This window comes from Rhamphochromis sp. 'chilingali', assembly GCF_963969265.1.
Source record: "Rhamphochromis sp. 'chilingali' genome assembly, chromosome: 16".
NCBI lineage: Eukaryota > Metazoa > Chordata > Actinopteri > Cichliformes > Cichlidae > Rhamphochromis > Rhamphochromis sp. 'chilingali'.
Window position 1 is genome coordinate 1,964,026 of NC_137943.1, and position 16,960 is coordinate 1,980,985.

At 40.8% G+C, this 16,960-nt stretch overlaps 1 protein-coding gene across 2 annotated transcripts in view; it reads left to right on the plus strand.

The window, feature by feature from the left end:
• LOC308412323 (uncharacterized protein) overlaps positions 1–16,960 on the plus strand; it is a 74,854-nt gene that overhangs the window by 48,311 nt on the left and 9,583 nt on the right. For both annotated transcript variants that reach the window (XM_080906582.1, XM_080906583.1), the window contains exons 15-19: positions 559–681; positions 8,487–8,778; positions 9,679–9,774; positions 11,417–11,621; positions 11,712–11,796. In XM_080906582.1, the coding sequence (XP_080762708.1) occupies positions 559–681; positions 8,487–8,778; positions 9,679–9,774; positions 11,417–11,621; positions 11,712–11,796 (801 nt within the window). The remainder of the gene's footprint in view (positions 1–558; positions 682–8,486; positions 8,779–9,678; positions 9,775–11,416; positions 11,622–11,711; positions 11,797–16,960) is intronic.

Consider the following 16,960-nt stretch of genomic DNA (forward strand, 5'->3'; position numbering starts at 1 on the left):
TAGCTACTCGGAGCTTGCTTGGAAGTTTAGGGGTTTTTTTGCTGTAAAAAGAAGTTTTCTTCCCACGCACAACGGACACTAATGTTTTTGTCACTTTTTATGGAATCAAACTCAAAGTAAGGTCAGTACTTCCACGCTTTAAACGCTGCACGCTCATACTCTCTCTGCACTCGATATATGATCCATTGTTGATCTGCACACAGCTGTTGTCACGAACGTCGCACTCGCTTACGTCACTGTCATGAGACATTCTCGCAAAAAATCATGGTTTTAGTGACGCAGTAACGCAGCGTTCCTACGGGAAAGTAACGGTAATCTAATTACTGTTTTTGCAATAGTAACCCCTTACTTTACTCGTTACCTGAAAAAAGTAATCAGATTACAGTAACGCGTTACAAGTAATGCGTTACTGCCCATCTCTGCTGATGACATTTAAAATATGCATAGTGTAAAACAAAATACATTAACTAGCGGTATGGCAGTAACAACTGTAAAGCAGCAAAATGTGAGCACCTTATTTTGTCTGTGGTGTGTAAGACATGTTGTCATGTTGTGAAGGTGCATCCTCGCAGCAGAGAGGGCAGTCCTGCCCTGCAGAGGAGAACAGGTCTTCAGGAGTCTGACGAACTGGACCAACTGGCACCAACACCAGCAGAACACACCCACAGTGAGCGGACCATGGTAAGACACAAAGACACACAGGTTAGAGGTCAACACTAAACTCTCATTCACTTATAGATAAACCTCTGGACAATAGGCTACAGAAATGTAAATGTCAACAATCTGTGTCACTTTGGCATCATTTATCATGTTATTGATTGAAAATGTTGCAGGAATCATTGTTGGCAGATCCCAAGGCTACTTGAGTTCTGTAAATTTAATAAAATCAAGAAATTAAAAATATATAAAGGTGGGTTTCATCAGTTTTCACTCACATGAATGCTTTTTGACTTTCTGCCAAAGATCTGGCAAAGTTGAACCAAGCTGGACATAAAAATTTGAGATCCCAACTCAGCTGTGCCATATCCCAGCTCTACCTCTCCGGCGTAAGTGCCCCGTCACCGGGGGCGCTGTAATGGCTGCCTGGTGAAGCTGGAAGTTTCTTTAAGGTGCTCTTGTACGCCCTTATCCAAAAAACACGGAGCGGTGCCTCGCTTCTCTATCTCTCTGCATTCACTGGAACCTGTCGATGACTGGCTGGTACCTGTCGCCAGTCTGGATGGGACGTTCCAGCCCCGAAAACCCTGCTCTGCTTGTCCCAGCTGGCTTGGAGTGAATTTGCAGAACCTGTGGCCTCTGTGTCGGGCTTCTAGGATGGCTAACAACGCAGATCCACCGCTTACTGTCAAGACTGGTCTGGTAAATGCTAGGTCCCTAGCAAACAAAACTTTTATTCTGAAGGCTCTCTTCATATCCCGAGGACTGGATTTTCTGTGCGTGTGTGAGACGTGGCTGAGCACTGTTAAATGTAGCATCTTCTCTGAACAACCTGCGATTGCTGCTATTTTAATTCACCGCAGATGTTGGGCTGCAATGATTTTTAAAGGTCATTTTAAATGTAAGCAGTTATCCACACCATTCAGCAGCTTTGAACTGGCTGTTTGAGCAGGGCTGCTCTCACACAGTGTTGTGCGCGGTGGTTTATCATTGTAGTGGCGAATTTCTGTCCCAAGCGATGAAAAAATAATTCTTCTACTTCTGACTCGTACATACAAACAAACGATGTCACAGTCAAAAAGCTCTTTGCTGCTACAGCGCACATTTCCATTGCCGTACTGGCTCATTCTAACCTGCTACCACACATGCGCCATCATTTTTATCTTTCCAGACAAAAATTAAACACGCGGCATATATTCTCTGATAACATCTTATATAAACCAAACATGTAACATAATAACTGAAATGGTACCAAAAATATTTTTCTATGCATTGGCTCTAACAATTGTCCTCCAGAATACAATAAAGACTTTGTGAATGACTTCTTAGCATGCCAAAATATGATTGTGTTCTTCTTGTTGGGGATTTTAATATTCACGTGTTGCCCTGATATGCCCATGGCAAAGGGCTTTTTAAACCTCAGCGATTTTGTTTTAATCTTGTGGAATGTGTGAACTGTCACACACATGAACGTGGAAACACACTTGATCTTGTTTTATCTCGTTTTTTCTGTTTTCAACGTAGAGATTTGTGATGCTGTGTTTTCTGACCATAGTATTGTTATTTTTGAAGTTCCTCTTGCCTGTAGCAGCGCTGCTGCTGTTGCGTTTTTAACTCCTCCACTGTTGAGCAGCTTTCAGCAGTTTTTAATCCAAACTGTAAAATCCTGGAGTTTTTATGCAGCCGGACTGAGGAACTGAGCTCATGGTTTTATTCCACCTGCCAGACTGCTTTGGACACTGTGGCTTCATTAAAAACCAGGCAGCCTAAAACTCAATCTGATCCCTGGCTGAATGACACAACCCAAGCTGTCCAACGCGTGTTTTATCTATTATTCCTAACTACATACTGTACAGCACTTTGGTCCTATGCTGGCTATTTCAAAGTGCTTTATAAATAATGTTGAATTGAATTTAATTGGATTTGCCTTCTTTTTTTTTTCTTCCATGTCTTTATTGAGTTTTAAACTTTATCTTTTACAGTAACATCACCATTAAAAATAAAAACAACAAATAAAAACAACAGAACTGAACAAAACATAAGAAAACAGACAACCGAGCTCAAGAATACAATTAAACAGACAAAAGAGGACAGACTCTTTAATTATGAGATAAAGTTAGCAATACTCAATTCAATTCAATTTTATTTATACAGCACCAAATCAAAACAACAGTTACAGCCGTCAGCTGCGTAGAAAAAGATCCTGGTGTAGAAAGAAATATTAAATAAATTCTAACAACAGCTTATCAAGCTTAAACGTGCTGCTGTTGTTCAGCCGCTGGTTTCCTCTTTCTGGTGCAAAGTGAGACAAAAACAAAGAAGAGAGAAAAGCCGATCAGCTGATCATTTATCAGTTTCATGATTGAAGTAGCAGCAGGAGAGGGAGAGAGAGAGGCAGTCGCTCCATATATCGGTTGTTAAACGTAACGTGGGAATGCTTTACAAACATTCAGAGATGAACTTACACACTTGTTTTACTTCTCTCTGGGATCACTTTGTCGGAGATGAAATGGTAGTGAGGCTACAAATGCTCAACCAGACCGCCGACAGGTCTCGCACGCCACAGCCGTTCTATCACGTGACGCATACTGCTCCGACGTGCTACGGTTATGAGCCGAGTTAGGCCATGTCGCAAGTTTTCTGAGGTGCTTTTTTGATATTTAATGGATCGGATTACATTTTTTATTTCTCTCCGATATCCGATTCAGTAATTTACGTCAGTATCAGACCGATACCGATACTTAATATCGGATCGGTCCATCTCTATCACAAACGCTGTCCATCTAATCTGACTGAGCTGGAGCTGTTTCAAAGAAGAATGGGCAAAGATTTCAGTCTGTAGATGTGCAAAGCTGGTAGAGACAGACCCTAAAAGACTGGCAGCTGGAACTGCAGCAAAAGCTGGTTCTACATAGTATTGACTCAGGGGGCTGAATAATTACGCACACCCCACTTTGCAGTTATTTATTTGGGAAAATGTTTGGAATCATGTATGATTTTCGTTCCACTTCTCACGTGTGCACCACTTTGTGTTGGTCTTTGTGGAATTCCAATAAAATAGATTCATGTTTGTGGCTGTAATGTGACAAAATGTGGGAAAGTTCAAGGGGGCCGAATATTTTTGCAAGCCACTGTATCATGTCATCTCAGATCACTCCCCTGTCACATTAACCTAAAACATCTAAAATGCAACTAGACCGCAGCAAATATGGAGGCTTAACCCTCTATTGTTACGCGAGAAGGATTTTCATGAATATTTAGAAACACAGATCTCTCCGTATTGATGGAAATGGCAACTCAGAAACTAAGCCTGCTACACTTTGGGAGCCTATTTAACCCTCCTCTCGTGTTAGGGTCGGCACCGACCCATTTTAAATTTCAAATGCATAAAAAAACCACATAGATTTGTTTATTGTATCAAGGCTTTTTGACTTTGTCAGGAACCTCTATTTCTACAAAATAAAACCAAAAAAAAATATTTTCACTAAATTATAAAATGCCCTAGTTAAAATTATGACCTTTGTGTTGTTAGGGTCAGTTTCGACCCAGGTATAATATTATGAGTATAAAGCAATAATTAAAGCCAAAACTGAAATCATAAGTGCACTGTCAGCTAAAACACTTACAGCAAGCACCTCTCCTAATCATATGAGCTTTAGGGGATTCTTATTTTGCATGTTTTTTGCAGTATACCTGCACAAAAACAAAACAAAATAAACACGGGCATGTGAGGTGAATTCACTATTTGAGTGGCCATTTGACTTCCAGAGTGCACATTTACAATTTGCAGCATACAAAAAATGAGAAGAAGATTCACAGTGAGCCAAGTTCAGGATCATATTTTTGGTGAAAATGAAGGAGAGGACACAGAGCAGCATAGCGATTCAGATGGGCAGGTTTCTAAGGAGGAAGACAATGTGGACTATCATCCAGAAGACACAGACACATCTGATCAGAGGTGGAGGTCGCTGGTGCTGAAGCTACTCCTGCTGAAAGATTCAAGTCCAAAAATGGTAAGATCTTTTGGAGCTCAGTACCTCATGATGTACATGGCAGGGCAGCTGCTGCAAATGTCATCAAAATGACCCCTGGAATCACAAGGTTTGCTCTGACCAAAGTCAGTGACATCAAGAGACGTTTTGAGATATTTATGCCATTGTTACTAGAAAGAATCATCATTACTATGATAAACCTTGAAGGGAAAAAAAAGTCCATGGCGACATGATGAGGAATACCTGGATGCTTTCATTGGTGTTCTTCTTGCTGGAGTGTACAGATGCTGCAATGAGGCCACTGATCGTCTATGGCAGGGGTGCCCAATCCCAGTCCTCGAGAGCTACTATCCTGCAGCTTTTAGATGCATCCCTACTCCAACACAGCTGAATCAAATGAATGGCTTGTTATCAGGCCTTTGCCAAACATGATGGCATGCTGAAGAGGTAATCAAACCATTTGATTCAGCTGTGTTGGAGTAGGGATGCATCTAAAAGCTGCAGGATAGTAGCTCTCGAGGACTGGGATTGGGCAGCCCTGGTCTATGGGATGCATCGACAGGCAGAAACATTTTCTGGGCAACGATGTCACTTCACACATTTGATATCATTTTGATTCAAGAGTCCTCAGATTTGACAACAGAGAGATCAGACCGAGGTCTGACAAGCTTGCTCCCATCAGGGATGTCTGGGAGAGATGGGTGCAGTTTCTTCCACTGATGTTCATCCCAGGGCCAGTGACAGTGGATGAACGTCTTGTCCACTTTTTGAGGAAAATGCCCCTTCCGGCAATATATACCCAGTAAGCCAGGGAAAAACGGCAGAAAAATCTGGGAAGCCTGTGATGCAAAAACCAACTATGCCTGGAATGTACAGATTTTCACAGTCAAAGCTGCGAGTGGCACTCCTGAGAAGAAACAATGAAAATGTGTGGTCCTCCATATGACCACTGGACTGCAGGATCAGCTGTGATATTTTATTTTATTTTATTTTTTACCAGATATGACCATGGACAAGAACTTCACAAAGGAAACTGAGGTGAAGCTGTATCATTGGGAAGTGATAAAAAGCCCACAATTACCCACGGCTATAACCAAAACAAAGGAGGAGTGGACTTTTTCTTTTTTTCAGTTTATATTAAAGGTCTACTGCTGAAAAAAACAACCTTTTTTTGTCTTTTCTTGATGTAAATGTCTATGGGTCGAAATTGACCCGTAACACCATAGATGTCATTTTAGTTATTAATCTTAAAATGAAAAAAATCAATAAAACAGATTTATTTAAGAGATGTGTCCTATACCCCTCAGTAATACTCAGGTAACACAGAAACCTTTTATTTATTAATATGATTCTCTTGAGGTTAATTTTACAATTTTTTTAAAATTGAAATCGAGGGGTACAGTGACAAAAAAAGACCCAGAGGCCCACGCCAAAAGTATTAAAACCAACATTTTCATGGATAAGGAAGCCTAACAAGGTAACCAAGAGATGAGAAACAAATTGGATGATAACTTATTGTTTTTAGTATATTTTATAGCTGATTTAATTCACGGGTCAAAACCGACCCGCTAACATAAGAGATGATAACAGAAAGCTAACACGAGAGGAAGGTTAAGCGATGCTATTATCTCTTTTGAATCAGCCAGAAGGAAGAGAAACCGGGCTAAGCTCCTGGACTTGGACAAACGAATTAAAGATTTGGATAAAGAGAAAGCCTAAACGCCATCCATCCTGCTACATAAGAGAATACTGTCTTTAAAATATGAATATAATAATCTACTCTCAGCAAAAATCAGTAAAATCTTTTTGTACACCAAGCAGATATACTTTGAGCTTTGAATTTAGTGAGATTTTGTGCCCATACCTGCATAAAACATTTGCTCAAACTCTAGTAGATAAAGTCTTCCCTCCCACCGTTACAGAGGCAATTATAACTGTTATTTGTAAAATAGGTAGGAATGCTGGTTCTTATCGTCCCATCTACTTGCTAAACCTGGATGGGAAAGTATTTTCTAAAGTACTTGCCAATAGATTAAGCCCCCTTTAGTACACCCAGATCAAACTGGATTTATACCCCAGAGAAATTCATCTTTTAATCTCAGGCTAATATTTAACATTACTTACTCCACTGCCAGACCTAAAGAAGAGTTGGCAGTTTTGGCAGTCGACGCTGAGAAGGCATTAGACCAGATCGAATGGCCCTATTTGTTCAAAATATTAGAAAGATTTAAATTGAGTAAGAAATGTATGTCGATGGTGGAGTTGCTTTATATCAGTCCTCATGCTCGCGTTCTTACCAGCCAGATTCTATCACCATCCTTTGGCTTATGCAGAGGGACAAAGCAGGGATGCCCTCTCCCCACTGATATTTGCCTTGGCAATAGAGCCCTTTGCTGAAAGCATACGCAAAGATCCAACTATTTTTGGTTGTAATACTGATACAACTACTAATAAAATCTCACTCTATGCAGATGATGTGTTATTATATATTTTTATATATCACCCAACCAGGAAAGACTATTCCTGCCATATTAGACAAAATTAAGTTCTTTGGGTCTTTGGATACAGGATAAATCTGAATAAAAGTCAACTAATGCCGATACATGTGAGCAACCCCTCATGGCTGCAAAACCTCCCATTCAGTATAGCTTATGCAAAGCTCACTTATCTGGGTATTCAGGTTACAAAAAGCAATCCCTCTCTATTAAAATCTAACTTCTCTCCCTTAATATCTGAGCTTCAGTCAAGTATACAGTTCTGGAATACGCTTCCTATATCACTCATTGGCAGAGTTAATGCTATAAAGATGATAGTTTTGCCCAAGTGGTTGCACTTATTTCCCAATCTCCCTGTGTTCCTTCCTAAAACATTTTTTAAAAACCTAAATTCACTCATCTTACCTTTTTAATGGGGCAATAAAACACACAGAATTGCTGGGAAACATCTTTGCAAGTCTAAAAAGCAGGGAGGGTTAGCGCTTCCGAATCTCCTGTTTTATTACTGGGCTTCGCATATAAAATTCATGACGTACTGGTTAGTTGACAACGGCAACCCCCTCACATGGTTGCAACTGGAGCTGGAAGCTTGTCAGCCTTACTGTATAGAAGCTATACTGCTGTCTCCCCTGCCCATTGATAAGTCTATATATGACGTATTCTTAAGCAGATTAAACTACACTTTGATTTGAAGTCTCTATCACCTATTACACCTATTGTAGGGAATCCATCTTTTAAACCGTCTATTCTAGACAATACATTTAGACTTTGGAAACAGGCCTTTGCACAATCAGCAATCTGATTTTTGGCTTCTCATTATGACAAGCTAGCTGGACAGCTGGGACTGGGGTTGTGGGCGTGTGGGAGGGTATTGTACCATGTTATGTTACGTTTTGTTATATTTTGTTATGCTATGTGGTGTTAATGTACAAAAACAGAGCAACTATCTCATGCTGTAAATTCCATTGTCATACAGACAATTGCTCAATAAATATATCCTGGAAAAAATTGCATATATCTGTTGCCATCAGCATGTTCAAAGTTTTAGAGGTTTCTACACATGTCAGGGATAATGTAGAGTTCCAACCCACCTGACCCGCCTCGCCTCATCCCGGGCTGTGTTATCCCTACTGTCATGATATCACAAGCACTGGCTTTTTTTCTGGGGTTGGGGGATATTTAGGTCGTATTTAGAAATCGTTTCCAATCTGTTTTAGAGTAATTGTTGTCAGTCTGGTTCAGACCACGATTGTCTGTCTAAACTGCATTCTTGTGGTATTTTAAAAAAGCTCTCATTCAGTTTTGTGCCTAGTTTGAAACAAACTTTCACTATTCTCCACAGACAACAGAGAAACAAACTCAAGGGGGCGGCCTCAGTGGAAAAGCCAGCTGTATGGGTCAGTCCAGTCCCAGCCGAGTGAAACAACCGGCCACCTTCAATTCTAGCCACACTCAACCTCCCAGCACCAGTATCGGCTTTAACCAGGTCCTACAAGAGGTCCAGGCCAGCGTAATGGAGTCTATCCCTAGTTTGGATGTGTCAGAATTCAGAGTGAACAATTCTGCCTCACAACATACAGCTCGACTTGCATCGAAATCAGAACAGAACACACCTCTGAACCTGACACTGCAAGGTAGAGTCCCTCAATGCTTCTCATGCAGTTTGTTCTTTGTTTTGTTTTTCTTTTTTTGGGGGGGGGGGTTGCGGTCCTGTCCAGCACTCTAACAATCAGAATTATTGTCTATAGGCACAAAAAATGCCCAACAGATTTATTTTCCCAAGTGGATCAATACAGCTTTTCCTATACTGGTCCACTTGATTATCATAGTTTATTCACTCTATATTATTGATGTATTTATTTTTTTACTTTTAAGTTATTACAATCAGAATGGACATTACTGGGAGACGGGAAAGAGAAAGACAAAGAGAAGAAAAGTTGGAAAGAGACTCAACAGAAAGAGAGGGAAAGAAAAAGACAGGAGACGAGAGCCAGAGAGAAACGACACTAAAAATCTGTTTGATCGCCTGCTGAAAAACAAACAACAAGCAAAAAGAGAACAACACAGTAAATAATAAATATTGAATGTTACTGACCGGCACACAAGACTGACAACGCACAATATGTTTAGAGGCAGCAGCCAACCAAGATAGTGTGTGTCTGTGAGGGAGGGGTTAGAGCCAGCTCCCCCGCTGGCCTATTATTATAACCCTTCAAATTTGAAGAAAACTGTTTTGGGGTTTTTTGCCAATCAGCACTGTATAGTGTCATAATTATGTTAAGGCATGCATGAAACCCTTTGTTGTTGTGTTTAAATTCAACAGTTCTTAACTTTTCACTTCAAATATTTTTGTATTTGACCATGGGACTCGTGTCTGGCTGCCCAAAACAATATGAAACATTATGGCTTCAATAATCAGTCTCTAATGATGAACTATAATAACTTTCACAGTATTACCACTAAAGTAATGGTAAAGTGGTAGTGTGGTTGTGACCAGCTAATACTGATACTTTGTGTTTGTGCTAAAATCTCAGGGGAGGATCAGGCACTCGTGTTTGCCACCCAGCAAGACACACCTTCCAAACAAAGTGATCAAGGGGACTCCACTGATTTAAAACCCCCAAACACAGGTATGACTCCAGTTTGAAGAAAGATATCACCTTAGATATCACCTCCTTGTAGTACGTTAATACAGCTCTTTTCATTCTTATCAAGGTCATTTACACTGCTCAAAAAGATACTGATATGGATATATAATGTGTTAGAAACAAAAGGATGCTGCAGTGTTTGATGGAAATTAAAATAATCAATATAAAGAGGACTGAATTCAAAGACACCTCGAAAATCACAGTCAAAAAATGATTTGGCACAGTAGTTACAGCAACTCAAGATGGTACTCAATAGTTATTATGGTCCCCACATGCTTATATACATGATTGACAACATTGGTGCTCCAAATGAGAAGACAGATGTTGTACAGGATTTAACACAGGCAGGCACAGAGGCAGGTCAATCAATTCCTTCAAACTCAGGAACTGCCACCATACTCTTACATGAAGCTGGGCATTGTTGGGCACCATGAGGAACCCAGAAACCCCAGCACCAGCACATGGTCTCCCCAGACTGCCACTGACCCACCAAAAAACTGGTCATGTTGAGCGATGTTACAGGCAGCATAACATTCTTCTTTGCTAAAGAACCTTGACCTTGACCTGTGACCCTTTTGCATCTGTCACATGTGCTCAGGGTGAACCTGCTCGTCTGTGAAAAGCAGCTGTGGTGCAGCTGCCAGTTATTATTCTTTTTAAAATGTCAGTCGGGCTCCACAGCGCTGGGCAATAAGCACAGTAGCGAATGTCGGGTCCTCAGGCCACCTTCATGAGGTCTGTTTCTGATTGTTTGATCAGAGACATTCACACCAGTGGCCTGATGGAGGTCATTTTGTAACTTTGTCAGCACTCACGCTATTCCTTGCTGACCTTGCTGATGGGTTAAGGATTTTCGACGGACCCCTCCTTCTCTCATAGGGTAACTGCCTGTCTCATGGAATCCCCTCCATGCTCTTGAGACTCTGCTGAAAGACACTCCTGGAGGAGTTGGACTACCTTTGTGACTTCTGTAGGGTCCAAGTATCACCTTGTGGGACCAGTAGGCACACTGACTCTAGCCAAATGCAAAACTACTGAAACAACAGTCAGAAAAGATGAGGAGAGGAAAAATGTCAGTGGCTTCCACCTATAATACTAAGTGCAATAATCCTTTCTGTCATCGTTGTATTTTTACTCAGTTGTATATAGTATTTGTATTTGTATTCTATTTTTATCTTATTGTATATTTATTTTATTTTATTCTACTGTATATAGTATTTTATTTTATTCTATTCTGTACAGTTGTGTACTGTATTTATTCTTATTGTATTCTAATTTTTGCCTCATAACTTTTGCACTGTCCACTTCCTGCTGTGACAAAACAAATTTCCCACGTGTGGGACTAATAAAGGTTATCTTATCTTATCTTATCTTATCTTATAAAACCTTTCCTGTTTTGGGAGTTGTCTCACAGTTGTCCCTCTAGTGCACATGTTGTTAATTTCATTCATTGTTCCTTTAAGTGAGCAGAGTAGCTTCTCAAAGCAGTTTCAAGATCATCTTGAATGGCATCATGATGAAACCAGGCTGATTAAACATTTCAAAATAGGCAGACATTAATCTACTTTCTTTGTCATTTATATGAAAGACAGTTTATTAAATGACAGCATTGTGATGTGTTTAGCTCCAGCAGCAGTGTCACAGCTTCCTGCAGCCGCTGTGGACCTTCAGTCATCGGTTGGTCTTTCAGCTACCTCATCAGCTTCTCCTGGTGCCAAGTGCAGCAGCCGGCCACAGGTGGAAAAACCACGCCGCTCCAGCTTAGACAAGGAGATGAAGCACAGTCCAGACAGGGCAGGCAAGAGCCCTCCTCCTCCTCCTCCACGGAGGTCAGTTGATCACTGAGCATCAGGAAGGACTTTCTACTGGTTAAAATCACAATTCACCTAATATTTGTATTTGTTTTATTGTCTTCTCAGAATCCATGCTGTCACTTCAGGTCTCACAACAGGAAGGTCAGGAGAGGTGGTCTTTGTAACTAGGAAAGAGCCTGTTGGAGCCCAGGTTTGTTGTGCCTTCAGCTAAGACAGGTGTACCATGGACACTTCCAGTCTGGCCCGTCACCCTCCTGACATGAATAACTTTACACGCTAACTATTGCCAAGTGGAAGTACATTATACATTTTCCCACAAAAATACTTTCTTAAAATACTATCTTTTGTTTTTGAAATGTTTTACATTATATAAAGAAGAGTCACAATAAAGAACAAGCTAGGAGAAAAGAATGAAAACAACCTGAACACTATTTTGTTGGAGGGATTCACTCATCCACATTAAATTCAGGTGTTCCAATCACTTCCGTGGCCACAGGTATTTAGAATCAAGCACCAAGCAGACTTGTGCAAAAGCACTACAAACATTTCTGAAGCTTTATATCACAAGTACAATGTAAAGTGTTGGATGCAGTACTCTTTTTTTTTTTTTTGACAACTTTATTTATGATCTTCCAATATGACAAAAGTACAGAAAAATACAACTCAAATTGTGATTACAAACACAGCCATTGTGAAACCGGTTGCGCCACACAGTGCAAACCAGTTGGATGCAGGAAAACGTATAATCTATGGGCACAAACAAATAAAAACTACCATGTGAACAAGGCAAAAAAACAACAACAACAACAACACCCCCCCCACAAAACCCACCAAAGAACAAAACAAACAAAAATAGAATAGAATAAATACATAAATAAAAGGGGGGCTGCATTGTGCGCAGTTCTTTTTGGCTTGCTACAGATAGTAGGTGGGTTTAAAGAAAGAAAGAGAAAAAAACCCAAACACACATAAAAGCAGTAATACATCATACTTCAGTAAATGACGACTTCTCCACATATTCAACAAAGGATGACCAGGTTTTGTAGTATTTACTTTGAGACCCTCTCAAACTGTATCTCAGATGCTCTATCTGCAAGCACCTCATCACCTCTCTCACCCACTGAACAAACACTGGCGGACCTGAATCCTTCAATTTAAGAAGAATTAGCCTGCGTGCCAGGACAGATGAGAAAGCCACTGCATTCATTTGATAAGAAGTTATCCCGTGGTGGTTTGGGAGTACACCAAAGACTGCTGTCATCGGATTGGGATCAATTGTTTTCCCACACACATATAAAATAACCGGTTCAAATCAGAGCAAGTCCAGAACATATGGCTCATAGTGGCGGGTGATTGCTTGCACCTCGGACATCTATCATCAGAGGTATTGTATATTTTGGCTAGTTTAGCTTTGGTTAGGTATGCCCGGTGAAGAATTTTAAACTGTATTATACAATGCCGTATACAGATTGAGGATTCATGCATCCTGCTCACACTAAGGTCCCATAGGTCGTCTGGGATCTGGAGGTTTAAGTCCAGCTCCCAGGTGTTTCTGGCTGTGGACACAGTCTGCCTTTATATGCTGCAGTGTGCTATATATTTTAGAGATGTGGCCTCTAGCAATAGATTGAAATTGCAGACAATCCTCAAGTGGACAGTCATTAGGTAGACTTGGATAAGAAGTGAAGTGTTTAACTACAAAGCTACGCGCTTGTAAGTATCTAAAGAAGTGAGTCTTTGGAATTAGTAAGTAAGTAAGTAAAGTTTATTTATATAGCACCTTTCACAGACATATGTCACAAAGTGCTTTACAAGGTAAAGCACTCCAAAATCTTTAGATAATGTTTCAAAGGATAAAAATGACCCTTTAACAAACAGATCAGAGAAGCAGATAATTCCTCTGCTGTACCAAACCTTGAACCCTGCATCGCTCTGAGCTGGTAAAAAAAAGATGATTTGATGCAATAGGGGAGCAGACAAGTGACCGCCTCAGCCCGAAATGTCGTCGACCCTGAAACCAGACATTGAGAGAGTTCTTAACCACAGGATTTTTAAAATTAACATTGCGACTGACTGGTAGACCTGAACACAGTATTGCAACAGGGGATATGGTGAGATTACCGTCTAGCTCCATAGTGGACCAAGGCGGCCCTCTGCCCTCCCTAAAAGCCCGCATCCAGGTGGATAGTTTCACAATATTGGCAGCCCAACAATAATACATAAAGTTTGGTAGGGCCAGGCTGCCTTCCGACTTAGAACACTGTAACAGGGATTTTCTTGGAACTTTTTTGTCCCAAATAAAAGATGATATGAGTCCGTCTAACTGGGTGAAAAAGGTTTTAGGAAGAAAAAGGGGTATCATCTGGAAGAGGTACATGAATCGAGGCAAGACTACCATTTTAATTGTGTTGACCCGCCCAGCAAGAGAGATGGGTAATGCTGACCAGCGTGCCAAAACCAATTTTGTTTTCTCTAATAAAGGGGTAAAATTTTATTTAAAAAAATCCTGATAAGTGTCTGTGATTTGAATACCCAAATAGGTGAATGAGGAGTGTTCCAGTCTAAACTGAAAGGCTGAGTAGTCAGCCTCCTTTGCCAGACTGTTAATAGGGAACATTGTGCTTTTAGCCAGGTTCAAACTGTAACCAGACAGGCGGCCAAAGGATCCAATGAGGTCCAGAACTGAAGGAATTGATGCCTCCGGATCTGTAATATACAGAAGGAGATCGTCTGCATACAAGGAGCACTTATGAATAGTGATCCCCCTTATTCTGGGGTCTGTTCTCAATGCTGCTGCCAGCGGCTCTATTGCCAGATTGAATAGCAGGGGGCTTAAGGGGCATCCCTGTCGGGTACCTCTATGTACGGAAAAGTATTCTGAAATGGTCTTATTGGTGCAGACTGAAGACAGGGGCGCTGAGTACAGAGTCCTGATCCATGAAATAAAATTAGAACCGAAGCCAAATTTTTTTCAAAACGGAGAACGGATATTGCCAATCCACGCAGTCAAAAGCCTTCTCGGCATCCAGTGAGACTATTATCTCGGGGTGATCAACTGAATGGTCAGAATATAGGATATTTAACAGCCGTCTGATATTGAAATATGACTGGTGGTTCACTATAAAGCCTGTTTGGTCCTCATGTATAATAGAAGGTACTACCTTCTCAATACGAAGTGCAAGAGCTTTTGTGAGGATCTTATAATCCACATTCAGTAGACTAATGGGGCGATAGGATCCACATTTTTGAGGGTCCTTGTCTTTTTTGAGTATTAAAGAGACAGTGGCTTGGGACAGAGTTTGAGGCAACGTGCTTGTTGCCTGAATTTCTGAAAAAACCTCAGACAGTAAAGAAACTAACTTGCCAGCAAAGCATTTATAGAAATCACACGAGAAGCCGTCTGGGCCCGGTGCCTTGCCATTTTACAAGGAATTAACTGCCTGCAATATTTCCGCAGAGGTAATAGGTCTTTCTAGTAGCTCACGTTGGTCTGGGTTAATAGTGGGAGTATCTATGTTCCTCAAAAAGGAATCCAAGTCAGCCTCTGAATAATCAGTGCGGGAAGTATAGAGATCCTGATAAAATAACTTGAAAGCAGCATTAATTCCGTCAGGGTGTGTTACCACCTGACCGGAGTCTAACTGTATGTCGGGTATAGACTGAGCTGCGGCGGATTGACGAAGCTGATGCGAAAGATATCTACCTGCTTTTTCACCATGCTCGTATTTATGATGTCTTGATCTAAGTAGGAGCTTCTCAGTTTCTTTAATTGAGAGGGTGTCAAATTCAGACTGCAGCAGTACCTTCTGCTTATATAAATCAGCGGTTGGACAGGTAGCATATTGTGTGTCAATGTTAGCTATGAGCTCTGTCAGCTCTCAGAGCCGTTTGTTTTGCTTTTTATTCTTATAAGACGAAAAAGAAATAATTTGGCCCCGCAGATATGCTTTTAGCGACTCCCAAATTATAGATTTTGAAACATCTGGAGTGTTATTTGTTTCTAGAAAAAGCTCGATGTGGTGTTCAATGAACTTGCAAAACTCCTCATCTGACATTAATGCTGAGTCAAATTTCCAGAACCGCTGCCTTGCGCACACGTTTGGATATGCGATATCAACCTGCACTGGTGCATGATCAGAAATTACAATTACATGATATTTACACATAGTGACCCTTGGGATAATAATAAAATATCCAGAAGGAAATAATCAATCCTGGAATACGAATGATGCACGGGGGAGAAGAAGGAATCGTATTTTGCTAAGGGCTCAGTGATACGCAGTGGATCTGAAATGCCATAGTTTTGAAGAAATGTGTTCAGAACGGACACTGATCTGGAGGTCCCAGTAGACTGACGCGGCTTAGACCTGTCAAGGTTGGGATCGAATACCAGATTCAGATCCCCGCCCATAATCAGGTGATGCGTATTGAAGTCTGGCAGCAGGCCAATTAGTCTTATAAAAAATTGTGGATTGTCCCAAGTTGGTGCATAAGTATTTACCAAGATAACTGGAGTGTTGTGGAGCTTACAAGTAACTATCAGAAAGCGACCATTCACATCACATTTTACATTTGAGGTGATGAAGGGAAAATTTTTCCTAACAAGAATGGCAACCCCCGCGATTTAAATCCAGAATGGTAGACCTGGGAAACCCAACTTTGTGTCAGCCTCTTGCTTTGCGTGGAACACAGATGTGTCTCCTGTAGAAAGACAATGTCCGGTTTGAAAGTTGACACATGAGTGAATATCCTTTTGCATTTTCTAAAATTATTTAGGCCTTTCACATTCCATGTAATAAATTTAGTAGAATCAGGTGTAGTTGCAGCACTTTTGGTTACACAGTTGGCTATATTCACACTTTCAAGACAATCATGACAGGCAAGCTGAACAATAATTTGGGGTAAGTATACGCACAAAACTGCAGCCAACAAGAAAAAAAGAAATTAAAAAAATAAAAAAAAACAAAAGAGCAAAAGTAAAAACCCAGAGTAACTATAAACGCAACTCCCACAAATCGGGAGCAAACTACGCCCTGCCCCCCAAAAGAGCTTATATCCCCCGCTCTTTTTCTTTCCCTCCTTCTTTCTCCCTTTTCTTCTCCCCAGTCAAGTCTGTCCCGTGCTCAGCAAATGAAAATGAAATAAACAATAAAAGCAAAGGTGAATCAAATAGACCAATACGGAAGGCTGGGATGGTCCATTTGGTACAGTAAAGCAGTTGGGCATCTTTCTTTGCCTTTAGACAATAATTCTGATGGCAAAAGATCCAAACGGGACAGACAAAAACAAAAACAAAAAGAGCTTATATCCAACATGTGTCTTCACTCCCCAAATACAAAAGTTGCCCCTAGCAG